The sequence below is a fragment of the Leopardus geoffroyi genome, chromosome D3 (assembly GCF_018350155.1).
Source record: "Leopardus geoffroyi isolate Oge1 chromosome D3, O.geoffroyi_Oge1_pat1.0, whole genome shotgun sequence".
In the NCBI taxonomy this organism is placed as follows: domain Eukaryota; kingdom Metazoa; phylum Chordata; class Mammalia; order Carnivora; family Felidae; genus Leopardus; species Leopardus geoffroyi.
The window spans coordinates 57,210,881-57,234,719 of NC_059339.1; the positions used below are offsets into that span (position 1 = coordinate 57,210,881).

General features: G+C 49.0%; 1 protein-coding gene across 3 annotated transcripts in view; it reads left to right on the plus strand.

Moving 5' to 3' along the window:
• The first annotated feature begins 2,308 nt into the window (after positions 1-2,308).
• Positions 2,309-23,839, plus strand: part of MOCOS (molybdenum cofactor sulfurase) — a 57,864-nt gene continuing 36,333 nt past the window's right edge. The window contains exons 1-8 of one of the 3 annotated variants that reach the window (XM_045457563.1): positions 2,393-2,503; positions 5,118-5,271; positions 8,664-8,753; positions 11,584-11,644; positions 11,803-11,869; positions 12,764-13,405; positions 15,824-15,900; positions 17,995-18,194. In XM_045457563.1, the coding sequence (XP_045313519.1) occupies positions 8,682-8,753; positions 11,584-11,644; positions 11,803-11,869; positions 12,764-13,405; positions 15,824-15,900; positions 17,995-18,194 (1,119 nt within the window). In that variant the 5' untranslated portion in view covers positions 2,393-2,503; positions 5,118-5,271; positions 8,664-8,681. Of the gene's footprint in view, positions 2,504-5,117; positions 5,272-8,663; positions 8,754-11,583; positions 11,645-11,802; positions 11,870-12,763; positions 13,406-15,823; positions 15,901-17,994; positions 18,195-23,839 lie in introns of all 3 variants that reach the window. The other 2 variants (XM_045457564.1, XM_045457562.1) reach the window with 2 other exon arrangements.

Here is a 23,839-nt window from a genome sequence, read left to right on the forward strand (position 1 = left end):
ATTGAGTTGGCCCATTCAGATTATTCACTAGGCAGGCTTGCCCGAAAGCAGCACCCTAGTGGATTTGCGATTTGTTACTTGGCCACAGAACACCGCGAGGAGAGAGGTAGGTACTCCTTACATTCCCAGGGAAATAAGGAAGGCCTTCGCTCCTCAGAGTGCAGTTCATGGACCGACTAACAACATCAGCCAGGTTCCTTACAAACAAAGAAGTTCAGGCCCCAACTTAAACTTGAAAAATCAGAATCTGCATTTTGATAAAAGGCTTCCAGGCCACTCATGTAAGTTAATGCCTGACAAACGTGGCCTGGAGGAGATCCTCCCTGGGAAGTAGGGCAGTAAAGGAGGAGTGAGTGGCACACATACCATATGGTGTCTGGGACGACCAGCTCCCACCACCCTCCCAACTTAGATGTGGGGAGGCTGAGACCCTGAGGACCAGATAGGCTGCTGAACACATTTCACTGGTTGGGCTCTGGAGACTGACTTCACAAGTGCTGGCTTGTCCATTCTCTTCCAGCTGTGTGCTCTTGAGCAAGTTACTCTATGTCTTTGTGACTTAGCGTCTTCACCTGTAAGAGTCACCTCATCGACGTGCTGATTTAATTGTGGACCAATTAGTACAGGTCAAAGTGTACAGGTGCCCAGGGCAGTACCTGCTCGTATCATTGTTGCCAGAAGTCACATTGCAGGAAGGAGTGCTGTGGAGAGGGGTCAAGATGGCACCGGAGCCTAAAGTTCCAGGTACAAGTGTGGTCAGAAGGTATGCAGAAGAGGATGGGGTGGAGTCAGTGAAGCCAATGAGCAAATTCGGGCATTCGTTCATGAATACGTTCAGTCCTTCCCGAACAAGTATGAATGCTTGTCCAGTAAGAACCTGGAGATCTGACAGAGAGGAGGATGAGGCTACCTAAGCAGGGGGAACCCCGGGACTGGCTCTTATGGACAGGGAACCTCTGGCCAGGGCCATATAGACCCTCCACCCCCCCCGTGCAACCTGGTATTGGGGGGCTGGGCTAGGAGGGGCAGGACTGTGCATGGCCTTCTGGCAGCTCTCTCAAACTGGGCCCATCCACAGCCCTTGGGATGCTTTTCATACAGGCAGAGGCTGGGCCCAGGAGTCTGCAGTGCACATCATCAGGCATCCTAAGGCCCCGGAGACCCACGCACTGGGTGACAGTGGGCGTGGCTGTGGTGAACTTGTGTCATGGGCACCCTTTCCACCTCCTCCCACCATGATATGCTTCGAAAGCCAGTGGTCCACCCCACCTTGGGCTGGTGGCCCCACTGTGCCCGCACCTGAGTCCCTTCACCTGGGCTGCCAGCACGTTGTCCCCCCTTCCACAGCAGGTTCTGCACTAAGCGCCCCAACTTGGTTCCACACCAGGCACCTCGCCCAGGCCCCCGTTACTTGGTCGCCTTTCTCTCCATGCCCCAAAGCGGGCCCCGACCCTGAGTTCTCTCTGTCGAGGGAGAGCGGGCCCCAATCGCACCTGAGTTCTCCCTGTGGCGCACCTGGGCCCCGTGTTGTGCACCTGTCCACTCGCCCTGACACTGGCTCTACACTTTCTTCCGACGCATGGGTTTGGCCTGCCGCTCAGTACTGAGACAATGGAGGCCCGAGACAGAGCAGCTCTGACGCCGGCACCCCGGATGCAGGCCCAAGGGCGGAGCGCCTCCGGCGCTAAGGCCCGAGTCGCATCCGAGCTACTGTTTTCGACCTTGCGCAGCCACGGAGACCAAATTAGCCAGCCAACCTCCTGGATCTCCAATCTTTTTCGTCTTCCACCCTTGGCTCAGCCGCATTCTCAGACACGCCGCCGAGCACACAACCCAGTGAGGAGCAGAAGGAGAATTCTCCTTGCAAACACCCCACAAGACTCCCCCCCGCCCCCCGCCACCGGGAGCGAGGGTCCCGGGTGCTATGCCGGGGTCAGGACCGGTAGAGTCAGGCGGGAGGATGCCCAGGTTTCAGGATGCAGAGCAGGAGAAAGCAATGCGTTACTTCTGCCACTAGCCTTTTCGTGGGCCCGTAGATAAACGAGAGTTTCGCGTTCCAAGGGTCTTTGGGGGCATCTCCCTGGGCTCCACTGGGAAGCTGTTTAAAGAGACAATGAAAGCGGGCACTTCCTTACCCCGTCCCCAGATGGGAAAAGGGCCGGAAAGAACTGCAACCCTGTGAGTCAGCTCCCCTGGGAGGCCGGGCCGCCGGGAGAGGAGCCACCCTGGGCAGCGGACCAGGTGCCCCTGGAGGGCGGGGAGGCGAGGCCGGGGCGCGGCGGGGGCGGAGTCGGGCGGGCCGGCCTCGGCATTTCCCCCCGGCCGGGCGGCCGCTACTGCACGGGCTGGCGGGCCTGGGTCATGGCCGGCGGGGCGGCGCCGCGGGGGGCCGAGCTGCTGGCCTTCGCGCGGTTCCGGGACTCGAGCCCGCAGCCGCTCGCCTACGGCTATGGGCCGCGCAGCCTGCGGGACATGCGCGAGCGCGAATTCGGCCGCCTGGCAGGTAAGGCCAGCCGGGGCACCTGTGCGGGGTGGGCAGGGAGGCCGTGGCGGGCACGCGTTTTCTGGCACTGGCGTGGAAGGAGCTTTTGCTTTAGGTGGGAGCAGCGTCACCTCATTTGGGATGTATTTTGGATCGAAAGACCCGGAGGGACACGTCCGCGCGTCCCTGAGGTCCCACCTGCAGCCCAAGGCTTCTTGCTACCCTAGCTCCGTAGACTTCCCCGTGGTGCAGGACTAGCCTACTCCTTTCTCACCTGTGCTCCCTCTCCGCGGACCACGCTTAGGAGTTCTTTTGCCCTCGCCCGCCGCGACACTCCCGGCTCTAAAGGTCCAGCTGGAGCCAGCGTTGCAAAATGCAGGAATGTGCAGCGGCCATGACTGTTCAGGTGCTCGCCTGCGGACAGGTGCGGTGCGTGGGCGGCGGGCGGCCAGTGCTCCGGGTGGGGACCGCGAGTCTGGGGGCGTGTGCGCTTGGGGCCGAGAGGCTACGGACACTAAGCTCATAAGCAGCTTTATTTTCGAAGCCCATTTTTCTCATTCGTGCCATGAGAACAATGCCTTCGAACTCTAGCTCGCTGGGCGTCTGGAATTAGCAAACCGTGAAGTTTGAGCTTTAAGTACATACAGGGCGAGCCTGTAAATTGGACACGAGTATCGATCGCGATCACATCATCCTTTTGATACCCGCAAGGCGGAACAGGCTGGTTAACTTTTAAACGAGCTCGATGTGGCCCTGTGGCCTTGCCAAGACGTTACAGCCGGGCGGGAGGGCTCCCTCACCGGGTCGGGAACCTTGCGTGAAGGGTCTTCCTCGAGCCTTAGGACCGCGTGCCGGTTGAGCAGGGAGGGACTGCAGGTTAAGTGGGCATGGCCGTGGCGCCAGGATTTGAGGTGTATTTATTCTGTCGCAATTAGCAACTGGTGACTGCTCCCTTGCTTGCGGCACAACAGCGGCCGCTGTGACTTAACGTTTCAGTAATAGGGTAGCTGATTGCAGCTCTTTTGAGTTATTTCCTCAGGTTTGGGATAGTGACAATGTTTTCTGTTTGGGAGCTTTGAGGGCTGTGGCCTCCTCCTTGTGTGTCCCCTGTCTGTACTTCAGTAGGGAAGCCCGGGAGGGAGACGGGGTACCTTCTGGTGGCCTCTCTACTACCTCGCCATTCTTGCCAGTGACACATTCACCTGGAGGACACAGCATCTCACCCTTCTGCTTCCACTTGCTGTCTCTGAAACGTTTTACTGTGGAAATTTCTACCCGTAGAAATAGACTGATACAACAAACACCCACAGGTGTGGAGGGAGAGAAGGAGGCTCCCCATTCTTTTGAAGTAAATCTCAGAGGCTGTTTTCTCGCAGTCCATAATTATTTCAGCACCACACCTGCTTAATCCCCTAATCCCTCCAGCTCTGATTCCTCACACCCATCACTGGCTGACCTCCCCCCTCAACGCTACCTTGGGAAAGCAGAGGTACGTTCTGGGCTCCTACTTGTTTTCCTTGTGTCCTTCAGAGAATGTTTACTTAAATGTAAAATTTAAATGTGGTAGCCAGATCCCAGGCTGCCCCTCAGAGCCCCTTTAACATCTATCTTATCGTATTCTTTCTTTCTCTACCAGCTTTCTAGTGCAAGTTCCTAGCATTTCCTCTACACTATAGGGTTGAAGTAGACTTTTGTGGATTAAACCCATCCCTCGCATGGTTGGAAGTCTTAGAACATATCCACTTGCTTTCTCTCCTAGGGCAGGGAAAAACAAACAAAACAAAGCAAAATAATGTAACCTTCACCTCCTGTTCTTTTCCCCTTCCTCCTTCCCCTCAGAGTTTTTGGGCAGGCCTGAGAGTTTTTCTGGTTAAGTGGTAGCTCTAGATAATTACATGCTTAATCTTTAAGTGCTGAAATATTTTGCCTAACCAGTTGGAGGGGGATTCCCTTGTCTTGGTGAAGGGAGAGTATTGGGTTTTCAGATGTGGCTCGAGTGGTTCTTGAAGCCTTAGGGTGCTGCTGCATGGTCACTCACCCTGTGTGGAACTGAGAACTTAAAGAGCATGATCTAGAAGAGACCCTGGAATTTCCTTTCTTGAAGACCCAATACCAATGGGTTTTGGGGTCATTTGCCTCCTTCTCCTAATAATAGCCAAGTCTTAGAGCGTCACTGTGTGCCAGGCACTAAACTGGGCTCTGTTGTACCCACTTATTTAACCCTCATCCCATTTGCAGATGAAGGAACAGGGACCCAGAATGGCTAGTGGTGGAGGAGGATTCAGTCAGGTTGGTTGACTTGAATTCTGCACTGTTAACCACTGTGCTGGCCGATTGCATCTAAGATCTGATCTCTAGCTGATCTAACATGGCTGCCTTGTTTTGCAAAATTAACTACTGGACCAAAGGCCAAAGCAGCCTTCTCCCAAATGGCTTCCTGGCCCTGCAGACGGCTGTGGGTAAGGCATGTGGTGCTCCCTGGGAGCCCCTCAGGTTTCACATGTGTACCGTGGCTTCACACGAGCATGTCCCTGATGGCTGGGCAGACCAAGGCCTTTCTTTTGGTGTGGTGCATTTGTTTTTCTGAATTTTTGGTTAAAGAGACCATTATTCTAACGCTAAATTTTTGGACTAGGTAGTACATTTACACAGCACTCAGAAGGTGCCAAAGGAGGGTAAAGAATGCCCAGGGAGTCCTGCGCACTCCAGCTGCGGCCATGGTGGCGGCCCCAGGGTCAGCTCCTGCTACTCGTGTCTGGTGTGCCTTTTGACTTGTGGTCTATATTTTTGTAAGTGTGTAGTTTTTTTTTTAATTACACAGTTGAGCCGTAACATTCATTATCTGATATAGTTTACATTTATTTGTCTTTCTCTGTCACTATCATACCAGCTTCTCTCTTTTGTCTACTTTTGTGTCTCTTCCACTTAGAACAGTGCCTGGCACATGGTCAGTACTCAATAAACATATCTTAAACATCAAAATACAAGAAACTAGGAAATCAAATGACCTCATAAAGGCTGTCTACAAAAAACCCACAGCTAATATCATACTTAATAGTAAAACACTGACAGCTTTACCCCTAAGAGCAGGAATAAGACAAGGATGTCTGGACTCACCATTTCTACTCAACATTGTCATCAAGGTTCTAACCAGGACAGTTAGGCAAGAAAATGAAATAAAAGGCATCCAGATTGCAAGGTAAGAAGTGAAACATCTCCATTGGCTGATGACACAATCTTGTATATGGAAAAACCTAAAGAATCCATATATAAAACTGTTAGAACTAAAAAAACAAGTTCAGCAAGGTTATAGGATACAAGCTCAATACACAAACATCAACTTGATATCCAGATGCTAGCAAGAAAAGCTGTGAAAATGAAATAAAGGAAATCATCAAAAAGAACAAAATACATAAGGAATAAACTTATCAAAGGAAGTAGAAGATTTATATACTGAAAACTACAAAATGTCATCCAAGAAAATAAAGGAAGACCTAAATAAATGGAAAGGCATCCTGTATTCATGAATGTGAAGACTAAATATTGTTAAGATGACAATATTCCCCAAACTGACCTACAGACTGATTGACATTCTGATCAAAGTCCCAGGTACTTTTTTGCAGCAATTGATAAATTGATTCTAAAATTCTTACAGAAATGCAAGGGACCCAGAATAGCCAAACCGACCTTGAAAGAGAACAAAGTTGAAGGACTCACATTTCCCATAAAAGTAAAATAAGTAAAATGTATATAAAGTTACAATAATCAAAACAATGTGGTACAACTTTGGTGGTACCATTTCGTACAACTGGTACAAAAATAGATGTGTGGACTGATGAAGTAGAACTGTGAGTCCAGAAATAAACCCATATGTCTATGGTCAGTTGCTTTTTAACAGAAGGCCAGGACTATTCAGTAGAGGAAAGAGTAGTCTCTTCAACAAATAGTGTTGGGGTAGCTGGCATGCGAAAGAATGAAGGCGGACCCCTACTATATTAAAAAATGAACTAAAAATGGACGAAAGAGCTAAAAATATAAAACTCTTCGAAGAAAGCATAAGCAAAAATCATCGGGACCTTGGATTAGGCAATGGTTTCTTACGACACTAAAATCACAAGCAACAATAACAACAAAAATAGACAAATTGGACTTCATCAAAATTAAATACTTTTATGCTTCCATGGATACCAATAAGAAAGAACAACCCACCAAATGGGAGAAAACAGATGTCCCCACAAATCTTGCACATAGTCATGGCAGCATCGTTTATAACAGTCAAACAATGGAAGCAGCCCACATGTTTATCATTGAATGAATGGATAAACAAAATGTGGTACATCCATACAATGGAATACTATTCAGTCCTAAAAAGGAATGCAATGAATATATTATGTACCTTGAAAATACAGATGCATCTTAAAAGTATTATGCTAAATGAAAGAAGCTAGACACAAAAGGCCACTTTTGCATGCTTCCATTTATAGCAAATGCCCAGAATAGGCAAATCTGTAGAGACAGAAGTTCCATTAGCAGTTGCCAGGGGCTAGGGCTGAGTGGATTGGGGAGTGATTGGTAATGAGTATGCGCTCTCTTTTTGGGATGAATGAAAATGTTCTAAAATTAGATAGTGGTGATGGTTTATGAATCTGCTAAGTGTACCATTAAAAGGGTAAATTTTATGGTATGGGAATTATATCTCAAAAATGTTATAAAAGAAACCAAAAAGGGGCACCTGGCTGGCTTACTCTGTTAAGTATCTGACTTCTGCTCAGGTCATGATCTCACAGTTCATGAGTTTGAGCCCCACTCTGTGGGCTCTTTGTTGACAGTGTGGAGCCTTCTTCAGATCCTCTGTCTTCCTCTCTCCCTGCCCTTCCCCCGCCCCCCGCACTCTCTCTTTCTCTCTCAAAAAATAAATAAACATTAAAAACAGAGACACCAAAAAATCTATTTTGCATAAAACAACAACAACAACAACAACAACAACAAAACCCATTTAAGTGAATGAAAGAAGGAATGAATCTATTCACATTGTATATTCTTGAAAAATGCATCTCAGAGTTTGCTCCATGTCTACTTATAAAGTACTAGTTGGAGGTGTAAGAATTCTTTATTTTAAACACATGTTCATGGACATTTAAGTCATTTCCAATCTCCTGCTATTGCAGACAATGCTGCACTAAATGTCCTCGTGTGCAGGCCAGTTCACAAATCATAGGTATTTTCCTAAAAGAGGAGTTGCTAGGTCAAAGAGGGTTTGCATTTTAAAATGTGGATGATATTGCCAAATTGCTGTGCCTACAGAAGTTGTATCACTGGAGCCTTCTATCCATAGCCATGTACCAGCTGGTCCATGTTCCAGTACCCTTGCACACACGGTGAGTTATCCAGCCATCTGGTCTCCCTCATCTGATGGGAAAACCTTCGTAGCTCACTCTCATCTAAATTTGCCTGTCTCTGTTTATGAGAGAAGCTAGAAAGCACATTTACATTCCTGGTCATCTCCAAAGCTCTCCAAGCTGTTCTAGGGTTGAGGGATATAGAATTCACTGTGGGAAAGCATAATCAGGGCTCGCCCACCAGGGAAGAGGCATGGAAATCCCAGATAGGAAGTGAGTCATAATGTGAAATTGCTTTACTGTCATTAATCACAAATGTCTGTTGGGCTCCTCCTCTGTGTGGGATGCTGTTCCAGGTTCATAAAAGAGCTGGTTTATCAGGAAGGCTTGCTTGGGGCTCTAAAGGTCATTCAGTATTGAAAGTGCAATCTTGCATTGCCCATGCCTTGGATTAAGAAGCTCATATCAAGAGGCTTGGAGAAATCAGTGGCCTGGTGGTGCCCACTGCTCAAGCTCACACAAATCACATCTAGGTCGGGGCGCCTGGGTGGCGCAGTCGGTTAAGCGTCCGACTTCAGCCAGGTCACGATCTCGCGGTCCGTGAGTTCGAGCCCCGCGTCGGGCTCTGGGCTGATGGCTCAGAGCCTGGAGCCTGTTTCCGATTCTGTGTCTCCCTCTCTCTCTGCCCCTCCCCCGTTCATGCTCTGTCTCTCTCTGTCCCAAAAATAAATAAAAACGTTGAAAAAAAAAAAAAAAAAAAAAAAACAACAAATCACATCTAGGTAAAATGAGTGGAATACCTCTGGAAAATAACCCCAGCTCGATTCTGTGTTTTCTTTCAGGAACCATCTACCTTGACCATGCAGGAGCCACATTGTTCCCCCAGAGTCAGCTCACAAGGTTCACTAATGATCTCATGGAAAATGTTTATGGTAAAGAAAAACACACCCAAACCCACTTTTATATGAATAGTAGCCAACAACATTCAGCTGATCTATCTCTGCTTAATAAATATCAGATTTATTTAGGACAGTGCTGAATAGACCCCATGGGAGAAGGGTGTCAAGCAAGCACTCAGGTCCGTCCCTATGATACATGTGCGGCCAGGATAGGAAGGATCGGCTCAGGGACACAAGGTTTACTTCCAGAAGAAGGGGTCAGTGTCAGAAGGGCACAGAAATACAAAGCTGCTGTGTTTGACAGGATGACCCTGTGCAGAGGGTGGGGTGATGGGAAGGACCTTCATTTATTCTTTCACTCCAGAAATGTGTGTTGAGCCACTTTGCTGTGGGGGGCACGGTGCGACAATGAAAACAGAGGAAGCACAGGCCCTGCCTTCGTGGACTGTGATCTGGTCAAGACAGCACCTTAATCAAGTGAGCTCCAAATAAATGTAAATGACCAACTATCTGAAGGGCTGTGAACAAAAGGCCCATGATACCACGGGGTCTGTGGTTGCAGAGTGACAGGGCTGGCAGTGTGAGTGTCAGAGAAAGCTGCTTTAGGAGAGGGGTGACTGGAGGATGAGCAGGGATTCACTTGGGCACGAGGAGAAGGGTATTCCAGACAGAGGTAGTAGCATGAACCAAGATCCTTTAGTGGTTTCAGGAATTAGCCCCAGAGCACAGAGGAGGGGAGGAGGGTGGGGGAGACCTGAATGGAGAGGTAGGTAGGGGCATTGTAGGTGCTCTGCAGAGTTTGATGTTTATTCTGAAAACAATGGGCAGTCTTGGAGGACATTAATCAGCAGCACCGTGTGATGAGGAGATAAGCGTGGAAAGGGAGCTTGAACTAAAAACAGCTCTAGCTGTTAATGGTAATAGCAGCGAGCACCCTCTCCTGAACACTCACTATACACTTCAGGCACTGTTCCAAATGCTTGATCTCTTCTCTCTCCCTCCATTCTCCAGCCAAACAAGGGTACAGGTTCTGTTATCAAACAAGCTAAGGTACAGGTTCTGTCATCACTCCTGTTTTACAGGTGAGGAAAGTGGGCCCCAGGGAATGGAGGCAGCTAACCAGAGGCCATACAGTCAGAAAGCGCTGGAGCTGGGGGAGTGGCTCTCCAGACCAATGGGCTCCAGAGCACAAGCCCTTATCCCTTAGCAGACTGCCTCAGTTCATGACAATCCTATCATGCCACACTAAGGTCCTGGGCAGTCAGCAGATATTTAAATCTGGGGAGTCGTTTGTAGGGGAGATGTCACTGAGGGACCTTATCTTGATTTTACTCCATGATTTGCAAAGAGACCCACAAGTCTTCTTTAACTTTTGCAATTGTCCTAGCTGTGGGAAAGGTGCCGAGAGGTGACGATCTGTAGACTGTAGGTGGTGCTAATGGTGCTGAGCTAAAAACCAGGGTGGTGAGAGGAAGCAAGGGTAAGTACCACATCCCTGGGTTACTAGTGCATATGGAAAAGGAGCATTGGTGGCTTCAATGACCAGAAATCCAGTGTGACCAGACAGTATATATGAGAAAACAAACAAACGAACTCTAAAACAAAAAGGTCAAGACTGTGTTAATGTGGTCTTGTGGTCCTGCTCCTGAGAAATGCTTGTGCCTCACCCCTGCACATCCGGCCCCTTGAGAGGTCTGTGTCCTCATTTGGGGGCCATGTTTTGAGGAGGTAATGATACTATGGGTCACACTCATGGGGCATCCAAGGAGGGGAGGAGAACTAGAAATTGACAAGTGAAATTAGGAGACTTAGGGTGCCTGGGTGGCTCAGTGGTTTAAGCATCCAACTCTTGATTTCAGCTCAGGTCATGATCTCATGGTTCATGAGATCAAGTCCCGTGTGGGACTCTGCACTGTCAGCATGACACCTGCTTGGGACTCTCTCTCTCTCTCTCTCTCTCTCTCTCTCTGTCTCTCAAAATAAATAAATAAACATTTAAGCAAATCTTAAAAAAAAGAAATTAGGAGAGACTCTAGCCTTGAGAATGGGCTAAGGGGAGATGTGATGGTCCCTTTCACATATTTGGAGGAGATAGATGTGTTTCTGCAGGAATGATGCCGGTAGCAGAGGTGTGAATGCAGGGCAACAGATGGGGACTTAGATTAAGTGGCATTCATGGCTCTGTCTCATGGTTGGGGGCAGGGCGGGCGGCAGGGGGTGGGGAGAAAGGGCAGCCTTCTGAAGTTGTGTACTTGGTTCCCTGGAGTTAATTATCAGAACTACCTGTCAGGGAACTTGTAGAAAAGGTTCTTGCATTGGTCTGGCTGCCTGAGAGCTGACTTCCAGCTCCAGAATGTTCTTCCCCGATCCCATCTTGCTTTACTAGGTGGGGGCGGAGGTTGGTTGGTTGGTTTAAAAAAATTGAATTATATTTTACATATCATAAAATTCATCTATTTCAAATGTACAATTTAGCGATTTTTAGTAACTTTACCAAGTGGTGCAACTATCATTATAAATCACTTAGAACATTTTCATTCCCCCACTAAGATCTCTGATGCCTATTTATAGTTAATCCCTGTTGCCCCCTCAGTCTCAGGCAACCACTAAATCCATTACTTTCTGAATCTCTCTCTGTACAGTTGCCTTAGCTGGACATTTCATATAAATGGAATCGTATACTGTGTGATGCCTTGTGTCTGGTATCTTTCAGTGAACATGTTTTTGTGGTTCATTCATGACCTAGCCGGCAGGTTCCTTTTTATTGTGACTACTTTCCCATTGTGTGGATAGATCACATTTTACCTGTCTGCTCATCAGCTATCTGCTGTCTGCTCACGATGGACATTCATGTTGTCCCCAGGATTTGGCTTTACCAACAAACCTGCCTGTGAGCATGTCTGTGCATGACTCTTCGTGTGGATGTATGTTTTCACCTCCCTTGAGCGTATGGGAGGGGCATCGCTGGGTCAGACAGTGGTTGTATGCTTAACTCTTTGAGAAACTGAGGGAGAGGATTGGGAGGAACACAAGAAGAGAGACACAAGTAGTGGCCTGATGGCCTTTCTCTGTAACCTGCCAGGTAACCCTCACAGCCAGAACATCAGCAGCAAGCTCACCCATGACACCGTGGAGCACGTGCGATACAGGTGAGTGGCAAAGGTGCCAGCCCGAGCGGGCGCCCCCAGGTGGCTGGGTTGCTTTCCTACCACTTACCGCCTCCCACAAAGGTTCTGAGCTGGTTTCGGGAAGATCACTGTCAGCTAAATGGTCAAGTGCACAATGATGAACATCAGGGGCAGAGGACGGGAAGGTGAGAGACAGTGGGTGCGGAGAAAGGCGGAGCCGAAGCGCAGGTGGGTGGCCCTGAGGTGCTCATGGCCGTCTCAGGTGGCTTCGGGCCGGTGCCAGGGTGCCCGGGGGCCAGAGCGACAAGGAGCGACCACTTCCCAAGTCTCACCTTCAGAGAGAAGAAAAACATTCAGTCTGGGCTTTCCTTTCGCATTTCATTAGGCGCCTTGTTTTACTCATCCCCCAACCTTTTTACGAGTATGCGCGCCTCGGACAGCTCTTTATGTTTTTCCACAGGTGAATAGTTAGTTTTTGTAAGTAATTTCTGGGGGGTGCCTAACGTTCCTTCAATTCCTATAATTTCAAGTCATTTTCAACTGGAAAGTGGTGCTGGGCTGCCACGTATGAAAAGTGCTGCGAAACAAGTTGGTGACCCACCACTTGCCGTGGCGGAGACAGAGAGCTGACCGGGGAGAGAGTGTGTCCTGGGATTACGATCATCGTGGGTTTTTGCCTTGTCCTAGGAGGGTGCGGACTTGGGAGGCGGGAGGTGCTTTTGCCAGTCTGAACCTGCTCGTCAGCACTTCCTGCGGCCCGCTTGGCCCCTGCCCTAACTCCGAGAGGGTGGCCAAGCCGGTGTGGGTCTTCTAGATGTGAAGGTAGAGAGATGTCACATTCAGTAGAAACGCAGGACGCTGGACGTTTAACACTAGTGAGACCAAGGAGTTGGCATGATACTGTGCTTCTTCCAGGATTTTGGAGCACTTCCACACCTCCACAGAGGACTACAGCGTGATTTTCACGGCAGGGAGCACGGCTGCTCTTAAACTGGTGGCAGAGGCCTTCCCGTGGGTGTCCCCGGGCCCGGAGAGCAACGGGAGTCGGTTCTGTTACCTCACCGACAGCCACACGTCCGTGGTGGGCATGAGGAAGGTCACCAGGGCCATGAACGTCACTTCCATCCCAGTCAGGCCTGAGGACATGTGCGCGGCGGAGACACGGGGCACTGCTGCCAGTGACCCTGACTGCCAGCTCCCGCACCTCTTTTGTTACCCTGCTCAGAGTAACTTTTCCGGAACCAGATACCCCCTGTCCTGGATAGGAGAGGTCAAGGCCGGGCGGATGTGCCCCGTGAGCGTGCCTGGGAAGTGGTTCGTGTTGCTTGACGCGGCCTCCTACGTGAGCACCTCGCCTCTGGACCTGTCGGTTCACCAGGCCGACTTTGTCCCCCTCTCCTTCTATAAGATCTTTGGATTCCCCACTGGCCTGGGCGCTCTGCTGGTGAATAATCGTGTGGCTCCTCTGCTGAGGAAAACCTACTTTGGAGGAGGCACGGCCTCTGCGTACCTTGCAGGAGAAGACTTCTATATCCCAAGACAGTCAGTGGCTGAAAGGTAACTCGCCACGGGAATGGCTGGCTGGAGTTCAGCCAGGCAGGGGTCCAGCATGTGTCCCCTATAGGATCATGCAAGGGACTGGGCTCGGCCACCAGGGTTAGGGGGTTTGGAGGCAGGGACGGAGGCAGAGGTCGGCTGGAGGGTGCCCCAGGCAGCTCAGTGAACTGGGCCCCCGTGTGCGGGCTTGTCCAGAGCTGTGAGAGGACAAGGGCTGCAGGCGGAGGCCGTGAAGGGCTCTCAGGAGGGTAAGGAGGGTCGGCCACTGGGCCTTTCCCCAGAGCACAGGCAAGAGGTGCTGCAGTTTATCAAAGCGGTCTTTTAAAAAGATGGCATCTTCTGGAACAAGTGTGCATGCATGTTGATGGCACAGCTGGTTTTCAGCAGCTGGAGTCTGCTCAGCTTGGTGGCTGGTTGGCAAGAAGAATTAGTTAATTCAGAAGCCACCAGACATGTGGGGTGCTGTGAGCAGGCTCTGTGAGCCCTGTGAGTGACAAAGGGAAGTTTGGGGGCAGGGAGCTACTTGCCTGCAAGTGGCAGAGGCCTCTGCCCGGGTTTGCTGGTGTATGCATCTTCCTCAGGCTGCGGGGCACGGGGTGCGGGGCAGGCCGAGGAGCTCTCCCACAGGGTGATGGCTGGGACCCATGAGGTCGAATGCGTGAGAGGATGAAAGTGACAGCTGACCCAGGGTTCTGCTGGGTCCAACAGCGGGGAATACCGTGGGATTGGGCCAGGGGGCTAGTGACCCTACTGGTGCCTGAGAAGACCCGGAGCCTGGATGGGAAGGGGGTCAGATCCCCCATAGACCCAGGTGGAGACTCAGAGTTCTGCGGATGGGGGCGTGTCCCTGCCGGTAGAGTCACGGGTCAGATCTGTGGGCCCCAGAGCTGGATTGCTGGCGAGTGAATCCCGGCTTCACCACGCACCAGCAGCAGTGGGGACAGGGGTGTATGACTTGATCTCTGCACCTAGTTTTCCCTATAAAGTGGGTCTCTGCAAGCCTACGATTATTGAGAGCTCGTATAGGTGAAGTGCCCAGATAGAGTTGGCGTCAGTGGGGCTATTCGGTGTCTCTTTTATTTCGGACTTCTCCATAGCTGGGGGATTCTGGAATAGGAACTCTGCTGTAAGACATTTTGTATCCGGGTGTGATAACGTAGTGAGTAGTACAACCAAGCGGGAAGAGAATGACAGGCACACCATCACATAAATTAAAGGCAGATCCCAATGACAACTCCAACTTTATGGAGCCAATAGGAATGTGTGGAGGCCAGAAGTGGGGCAATGCCTACCGGGCAGGATGGGGGCGGCCTGAGCTGGACCAGACCTCTGGTCTTCGACTGGGTGGGTTGCCTCACGGCAGGTGCTGCACCAAGATTCCTAGAAAGCGGAATGGTTATTCACCACTAGAAGTCTCATTTTTTTCTAGTGGACTTAGGACTAGAACTCGAGAGATTTAATACCCAAACCAAATATGTTTTGAACATGTACCCCGACCATGTTCTTAATTGTTTGATAACCCAAGAATGTACAACCTTTGATGGAAACAAACAAACAAACAAACCCTTCCTTTTTTCCAAGAGTCTATTGATTATTGGTTAATGAATAATTATTTACTATATATCGATAACTTGGGCGCCTGGGTGGCGCAGTCGGTTAAGCGTCCGACTTCAGCCAGGTCATGATCTCGCGGTCCATGAGTTCGAGCCCCGCGTCGGGCTCTGGGCTGATGGCTCAGAGCCTGGAGCTTGTTTCCGATTCTGTGTCTCCCTCTCTCTCTGCCCCTCCACCGTTCATGCTCTGTCTCTCTCTGTCCCAAAAATAAATAAACGTTGAAAAAAAAAATTAAAAAAAAAACTATATATCGATAACTTAATTCATTATTAGCTAACAATGTTTAATTTATTAGAGATTATTTATTAATTCACTGGTGATTAATCAGTTAGTAATTGATTCATTATTGACTAATTCATTATCATTATTATTTTTTAAAGTTTTTAATATTTATTTTGAGAGACAAAGAGTGCAAGCAGGGGAGGGGTGGAGGGAGAGAGAGAACAGAGAGAGAGAGAGAGAGAGAGCGAGAGAGAGAGAGAATCCCAAGCAGCCTCTGCACTGTCAACACAAAGCCTGATGTGGGGCTTGAACTCACGACTGTGAGATCATGATCTGAGCTGAAATCAAGAGTTAGACGCTGAACTGACTGAGTCACCCAGGCACCTCTTATTATCATTATTAATTCATAGTTATTTCATTAATTGTTGAGTCATATAGCTAATTCATAATACATTAGTTTTATAAGGAAATTAAGATTGCAGTAACAGGGTTCTGAGCAAATCCTCTCCCTAGAATATTAAACTACAAAGCACAATATTTCCTTCCATTGAAAGCTTCGGCTTGCTTTGTTCACTGTTACAGGTTTGAAGATGGCACCATCTCGTTCCTTGACGTGATAGCACTAAAACACGGGTTTGATGCCCTAGAGCGTCTCACAGGTCAGTGGATCCTTTTATCCAGTAGCTCCCATTGCCTGTGTCCTTGAGGGTGTCCCGGCACGGGTGTGATTTAGATAAGGACCCAGGGGCTGTGCGAGGGGCTGGCACAGGGCAGCTGTACAGCGAATGCAGTTGAAGCTAATTCTAAAGAATTTCGGAATGACTTCCGAGGCAAGAGCAAGAGACTGCACCACACTTTTTTTTTTTTTTTTTTAATTTTTGTCAGTTAAAAGAACATTTTAACAAGTAAGAGACGTTCCAAATCAGGAGATTAGTCACTTCACAGAAGCAGAAGACCCACCCTTGGTCCCTGGTCTGGGAATGGTTACAGATCCTGAGACCTTATTCTGCTGTTACCTTGCTGGGTCCTCCCTCCTGTCTCGGGGGGCGGGGGAGACTGTGTGATGAAGAGCTAACGCTCAGAGAAGTTAAGTGCCTTCTCCAGGGCCAGGGACCTCGTAACTGGGAGGGTTGGAGTTCCAACCTAGGCCATAATAATGCCTAACCCCGAGCCCCTGTCTCTGCTGCTGGGCTTTGCAGTGATGCACGTTGTCTGTCCCGGCAAGTATTTGGGGTGTTGGGCAGGTGGGGGACACTCACTGTGGGCTGACACACACACAGATGCCACTCCCCATCGTATGGGGCCTGACACAAACACATAGGACTAGAAGAACCTCTGCCTCACGAGCCAGGCACCCGCCCTCCGTCATGCTCCTGGGCACTCCTCCAGAGGCTGAGCTTCTAGAGCTGGGTGGTGCTGCTTGCACCCTCCATATGGAGGCGGGGTGGTGGTGAGCCAGGGGTGTGGCTTAAAGATTAGGCAGTCCTTCCTTTCTCTCCTTTGTCACAGTAACGGGACCTTGCAGGTTCTCAGCCTGAGCCCAATACGGGGCGGGCGCGGAGGGAACGGACAGGCTTCATGGGAGAGGAGGGTGGCACTGATGGTAATACAGGGAAGTGAACAGACAGCATCCAGGACAAAGAGGAGATAATAAAGACAAGCACCAAGAAATGAGCACTTTCCCCAGAAAGATATTAATAGATGGCCGAACAGCAAGATACAGGTCTGATGGCTCCAGGGGCGCCTCGGAAAGTGGACTGACAATACCTGGTCCGTAATAAGGCAAACCCCTGATTGTTCCTACCTCATTGCTCCTTTGGAAAAATGTGTAGTGAAGTACACATAACATAAAATGCATCACTGTAGCCAATTTAGTGTGCATTTCCGTGGCATTAAGCACGTTTACATTGTTATGCAGCCATCTACCACTGACCATCCCTGGGACTTTTACATCATCCCAAACTGAAACCCACTACACAGTAACTCCCCATTTTCCCTCTCTCCCAGACCCAAGTAATCTCCATTCTTTCTGTCTCTATGAATTTGCCTCTTCTAGGCACTTAGATAAGAGGCATAATACAGTATTTGTCCTATTGTGTCTGGCTTCTTTTACATAATGTTTTCAAGGTTCACCCATGCTGTATCCTTAATTGATCTGGATCCTATTGAAATGATTTACACATTGAGGGTGCCTGGGTGGTTCAGTTGGTTGAGCATCTGACTCTTGATTTTGACCCAGGTCATGATCTCAGGGTCGTGGGTTTGAAATACGTGCTGGGCTCTGCGCTGAGGGTGGAGCCTGCTTGAGATTCTCTCTCTCTCCCTCTACCCCTCTCCCGTTTGAGCACTCTCTCTCTCTCTCTCTCTCTCTCTCAAAAAATGATTTCAATGTTAAAGATACAGCAAAAAAAGAGGTACTTTTAAAGATAAGGTGGTGCTTTTTTGCCATTTGTAACCCAAGGGTCTAAATTCTCTGAATGCTTAAGTGGCATTATTAAAGAAAGAAAACAAAGAGGATGACAGGAATTCCTATGGAAGATTCCACGGAAACAGCAACAGTAAGGTGTTGTTCAGTCCCCCAGACCTACACATTAACCATATGGACAGTACCACACCGTACTTTACCCATACTTACAATTGTTAATCTGAGGTCCAGCTTTGCCGGTTAGAATGATCTTGTGTTCTTAAAAATGACTGAGTGAATTACGTGGAAAGTTCATGATTCTGTCTGACATTTCACAATCGCTTTCGAGGTGGAATGGAGAATATAAAGCAACACACCTTTACCTTGGCTCAGTACACCTACACTGCCCTGTGTGCTCTCCGGTACCCCAATGGAGCCCCTGTGGTGCGGATTTACAGCGACTCTGAATTCAGCAGCCCAGAGGTGCAGGGTCCTGTCATCAATTTTAATGTTCTCGACCACAGTGGGAACATTATTGGTTATTCCCAGGTGGGTTTTCTCCTTCCTTTCCCTTCCCTTCCCTTCCCTTCCCTTCCCTTCCCTTCCCTTCCCTTCCCTTCCCTTCCCTTCCCTTCCCTTCCCTTCCCTTCCCTTCCCTTCATAATTTATTGACAAGTTAGCTAACCTACAGTGTATATAGTGTAATCTTGGCTTCGGGAGTAGATTCCTGTGTTTCATCACTTACATACAACACCCAGTGCTCATCCCAAAAAGTGCCCTCCTCAATGTCCATCTCCCATTTTCCCTGACCCCTCAACCCCCCACGCCCATCAACCCTCAGTTCTCTGTATTTAAGAGTCTCTTATGGTTTGCCTCCTTCTCTGTAACTTATTTTTCCTTCCCTTCTCCTATGGTCTTCTGTTAAGTTTCTCAAATTCTACCTATGAGTGAAAACACATGATATCTGTCTTTTTCTGATTGATTTATTTCACTTAGCATAATACCCTCCAGTTCCATCCATGTAGTTGCAAATGGCAAGATTTTGTTCCTTTTCATCGCTGAGTAGTGTTCCATTGTATGTATATCCAGGTGGGTTTTCTTGTCACCTTGAGCACCTGTTCACAACAGAATTTCTCTCCCCTGGAACTCTGCAGCCTTTTGGAGCCCTGACTTTTGCAGTCCAGGTCTGTGAGTCCTTGCAGTAGCTGTGAGAAAGGCAGCCCGTGCATGGTTGGAGAGGCCCAGCCCTTCCTTAGAGGCTCTATACTCTCATAGGCACTCCGTTCTAACAGGTGTGGCTATTTAGTTTACCAGCTCTCCTTTTTTTCAGCCAGAAATGGTCATTTTCAGATGTGGAGAGAGAAGGTCCGAGTCCTTGATAGTACTGGAAGGTGACAGCTGACAGCTTGCCAGCAAGGGAAGACACCCTAAAACAATGTAGACAGAAAAGCAGTGTAGACAGAATACCACGTCCGAGGTCATTTCATGTATATTCAGCATGGTAGTCCCGGGGATACATCAGATGGTAGGTATCATGGCATTACACAATATGGGCCTGCTACCACCAGGTCTTTGAATTCAGAACTCTTTCTTTATGGTAAGCAGAAGTGCTGTCCTTAGTATCACAAAAGCCCTTGTTTCTGCCATAGTTCGTGCATATTATGAGTTGGAAAGATTTAGGAGTTCGGTTATAACAGTTTGTGCAGAATACCCTTTGTATCTATTTTTCCCATGAAAACAGTGCAAATAGTGGTTTGTGTTTTGGGAACTGCTTGGGTCCTTGCCATAACTGAGTAAGCTGGTCACTGCTCAGTCCATCAAAATGTCCAGAGGCATACCAAGCACTCTGCCATGGTGATAGATGGTCACCAGATGTGTTGTCACAGACTGGCGGGGATGGGGAGCCCAAGGCCCTTCCCAAAGCCTGGGTTCCTAGAGCAGCTCTGTGAGGAGCAGGTTCGATGGTCAGATAAGTTTGGAAGAAGGTGTTCATCTTCCCCTGAAAGCCATACTCCCTATCACCTTTGTTAAATGCAGAATTTCTCAAGGAATCATTCCTCCACCCCTTCTCAATAGCCATAAACTATCTGAGGAACACAGTTGAGAAATATTCTTCTGGGGACGTGTTAATTCTTACTCGTATCTGGGAGTGGACCCTCTACAACCACAGGTTGTCTCTTGGGTGGGTTTACAGTGCAGACATCCCTTAGTTATACGCTGGCAGCCTGACGCCACTAAGAAACAGGCAATTTTGAATGCTTTTGGTGGTGGTGGGCGGGGGGCAGGTGGAAAATGGAAAATGCATCAAGAGTAAAAGTTTTGCCTTCTTAAATGTGTTATTCTGGGTGACGGGTAAAGTAAGTTTCATTCTTGGACCCAAATAAGTTGTACTTCCCTCAAGGTGTGGAGGAGGGCAGGCAGGTGACCATGACATGTGCGGTAGCAGGCAGAGCAGGGAAAGAATTCCTCGTTGTCCCAGACACTTCTCGAAGAGAAGGAAGAGCCTAGGCGGGGAGAGCTTCCTGTCTGGGTGCCCCACTGACTTTACCAGGATTCTGGTACCCCGAGGCCAGACATGGGATGAGTTTCTCCCTCTGTGCGTTTGTAGAGGAGGCTCGTATCATGAATGGATTCCGTGGCTGAGGTGTGACCAACTGTGCCGGCTCAGGAAAGCCCAGCATGGTTTTCCTGGGCCACTTCACCATGTGGAAATTCCACAGGGACTTTGGTGGCCTTTAGAAAGATCAAATGTGTCATGGTGGGGTTTGGCTCTCTTTTCACGGGATGTGTAAAATAATTGAGCTTTCTTTCTTTTTTTTAAAATTTTTTAATATTTATTTTTGAGAGAGAGAGAGAGAGAGAGAGAGAGACAGACAGACAGACAGACAGAGCACAAGCAGGGGAGGGGCAGAGAGAGGGAGACACAAAATCTGAAGCAGGCTCCAGGCTCTGAGCTGTCAGCACAGACCACGACGTGGGGCTTGAACTCACAAATTGTGAGATCATGACCTGAGCCAAAGTCAGAGACTCAACCAACTGAGCCATCCAGATGCCCCAAGAATTGAGCTTTCTGTAAGAAGCTTTTAGGTTCTCGTTTCTTTTTTTAATTTTTTTTTTTACATTTTTATTTATTTTTGAGAGACAGAGACAGAGCACAAGTGGGGAGGGGCAGAGACAGAATGAGGCACAGAATCTGAAGCAGGCTCCAGGCTCTGAGCTGTTAGCACAGAGACCGATGCAGGGTTTGAACTCACAAGCTGTGAGATCATGACCTGAGCCGAAGTCAGACGCTTAACTGACTGAGCCACCCAGGTGCTCCAAGGGTCTCGTTTTTGATAGCCAGGGCTCCTAATTTCATTCTCCCCACTGTGGAAGTCACTCTACACAGTGGTTAAGAATGTGGGTCCAAATTCTGACTGCCTTTTGCTTGGCTCTCTGAGCTTGGGCAAGTTAATGTAAACTCTCCAAGTCTCCATGAAATGGGGATAACTAAGTACCCTGCTGATAGTGTTGCTGATGAGGATTAAATGAGATATAGTATATACTGCCTGAGCAAGGGGCCCTGGTATGAAGCAAGTGCTCAATAAACAGTGAGCATAGAGGCTCCTGGGCGGGGAGGCTCCAGTGTGCACTGTGGTCAGGCTGGTTCCTTGCCTTCCAGGATGCAGTGCTCATCCTGCCCCAGAAACCAACTCTTTCACCTGGCTGGGCACAGGCTGGGATCCCATAGGGCTCAAGGTGAGAGGGTACTGCCTCATGATGGGGAATTAGGAGGAAGCGTAGGTGTGGCCCAGAGAGCCTCTTGCACCCACATCCTCTTCTTGATGGGGGCCTTTTCTCTTCTTGAATCTCAATGGGTTTGTGACTCTCTCATAACCAGTAAAGTGCCACAGAAGGTGACGCTGTGTGGTGGAAAAAGCAATGCCACATCAGCATTATTCCTCGGGACATCCACTTTTGGGCCCCAAGTTACCATGTAAGAAGTTCTACCCTGAGGCTGCCATGTTGTGAGGAAGCCATGCCGTGTGGAGAGGCCAAGCACAGACATGATGGTGGCAGTCCTGCTTTGAGCCTTCCTGGCTGGGGGACCAGACACACACATGCATAAGTAAGTCTCCAGATGATCCCAACCCCCAGACACAATGTCACTCCCAGCCTCAGAGACTTCCCAGCTGGGACTTGAGAAATCATGGAACAGAGTCAAGTGACTCCTCTGTGCTCTTTCTGAATTCTTGACCTACTGTAGCTGTGAGCACGATAAAATGGCTGCTACTTTATCCCCCCACGTTTGGTGGCTTGTGTCGCAGCAGTGGTAACTGGAACAGTGAATGTGGGGTGAGGGTGGCGTGGCCACTGGAGCCTTCTAATTCCGCTTGGCAGGAGTTGGGGTGGGGCAATGAGGGGACTTCCGTAGCAGCTGCCCGTTGAATGGAGACCACCTGACTCTGGAGATGGAGTGGGCCAGACCCAGTGGTGCTGCTAGGTCTCAGCTCAGAGAGCCAGGGGACATCTGGATTTCATTAGCAGGCCTCCATGTCACTGAGCTATTTGCCCAGAGTAAAGGAGCAGAGTTGTTTTCCTGAGTCCCCCTCAGTTCAACCCAGACAATGGCTTCTTCTCTGACAGTCCAGGGGAGACAGCTAAAATGAAGACAGCCATGGTCTCAACAGGGTGGGAGGCACCATTGCTGTGCACAGCCTGGCTGGGAGCGTGTGCTGGTCGTGTGGTGGCCTGTGGTCTGTGGAGAGCACCATACGGCTCCTGGCTGCCTCTGGCCACCCTACACTGTGAATTCCCAGGGAGAAAAGTTTCAAAGGTTTGCCCAGCTGGGCACGACGTGTTTGTTTTCCCAAATGCAGTTAGGTGACTCCCCTGAGTTTAGCCTAAGTCACCCAGGCTGAGGACTCTCATCGGGCTCCTAGACCCTTGGGAGAATGGATCCCTCGACTCATAGCCAGAGGAATCCGGCAACTATCCCTCATGCTAGCCCTGCCTTTGAGCCTTGAGTGAAAGCAGATCACCTCCCACAGTCTTCAGGAGACAAGAAAGAGCCTTGGAACTTCTAGATTGAACAGCAATTCTGTGGTTCAACCCCGAGTAAGGGACTCGATGGAGAGCAAATTGATAATGCACAGTGTCAACACAGTAATGTGTGTAGGCCAGGCTGTGCACCCCGACAAGGCTGCTCCGAGAGGTAGCTCAGCTGGGGACTGCTCTGTGATCAACCCTGTGCAGAGGATGCCAAGGAGCCACTCCACATCCAGGCTGCGAATCTCATGGGAGCATGTGGGCCCTGTTTAAGAAAATTAAGTTATTATTTTAAAAAATTGAGATAGGGGCGCCTGGGTGGCTCAGTCGGTTAAGCGTCCGACTTCGACTCAGGTCACGATCTCGCGGTCCGTGAGTTCGAGCCCCGCGTCAGGCTCTGGGCTGATGGCTCAGAGCCTGGAGCCTGCTTCCGATTCTGTGTCTCCCTCTCTCTCTGCCCCTCCCCCGTTCATGCTCTGTCTCTCTCTGTCTCAAAAATAAATAAACGTTAAAAAAAAATAAAAATAAAAAAATAAAAAATTGAGATAAAATTGGGGCACCTGCGTGGCTCAGTCGGTTGAATGTCTGACTCTTGATTTTGGCTCAGGTCACGATCCCAGGGTCGTGGGATCGAGCCTCACATCGGAGGCTCCCATGCTGAGCAGGGAGCCTGCTTGGGATTCTCTCTCTCTTTCTCCCTCTGCCCCTCCTCTGCTTGCATGCACACTGGCACTGTCTCTGTCAAATTGAAACAAAATTGAGATAAAATTGACGTATAATATTGTATTGCTTTTAGGTGCACAACAATTATTTGATACATGTATACAATGTAAAATGATGACTACAGTACGTCTAGTTAACATCCATCACCATACATAGTTACACATTTTTTTTCTTGTGATGACAACTTTTAAGATTTACTCTCTTAGCAACTTTCAAACACACATATAACAGTATTGTCAATTATAGTCACTATGCTGTACATTACATCCCTAGGACTTATTTATCTTGTAACTAGAAGTTTAGAAGTTTGTATCTTTTGACCACCTTTACTCATTTTGCCCACCCACACCTCTGACAGCCACCAGTCTGTTCTCCATATCGATGAGTTTGATTTTTTTTTTTTTGGTTCCACCTATAAGTGGTATCATACAGTATTTGTCTTT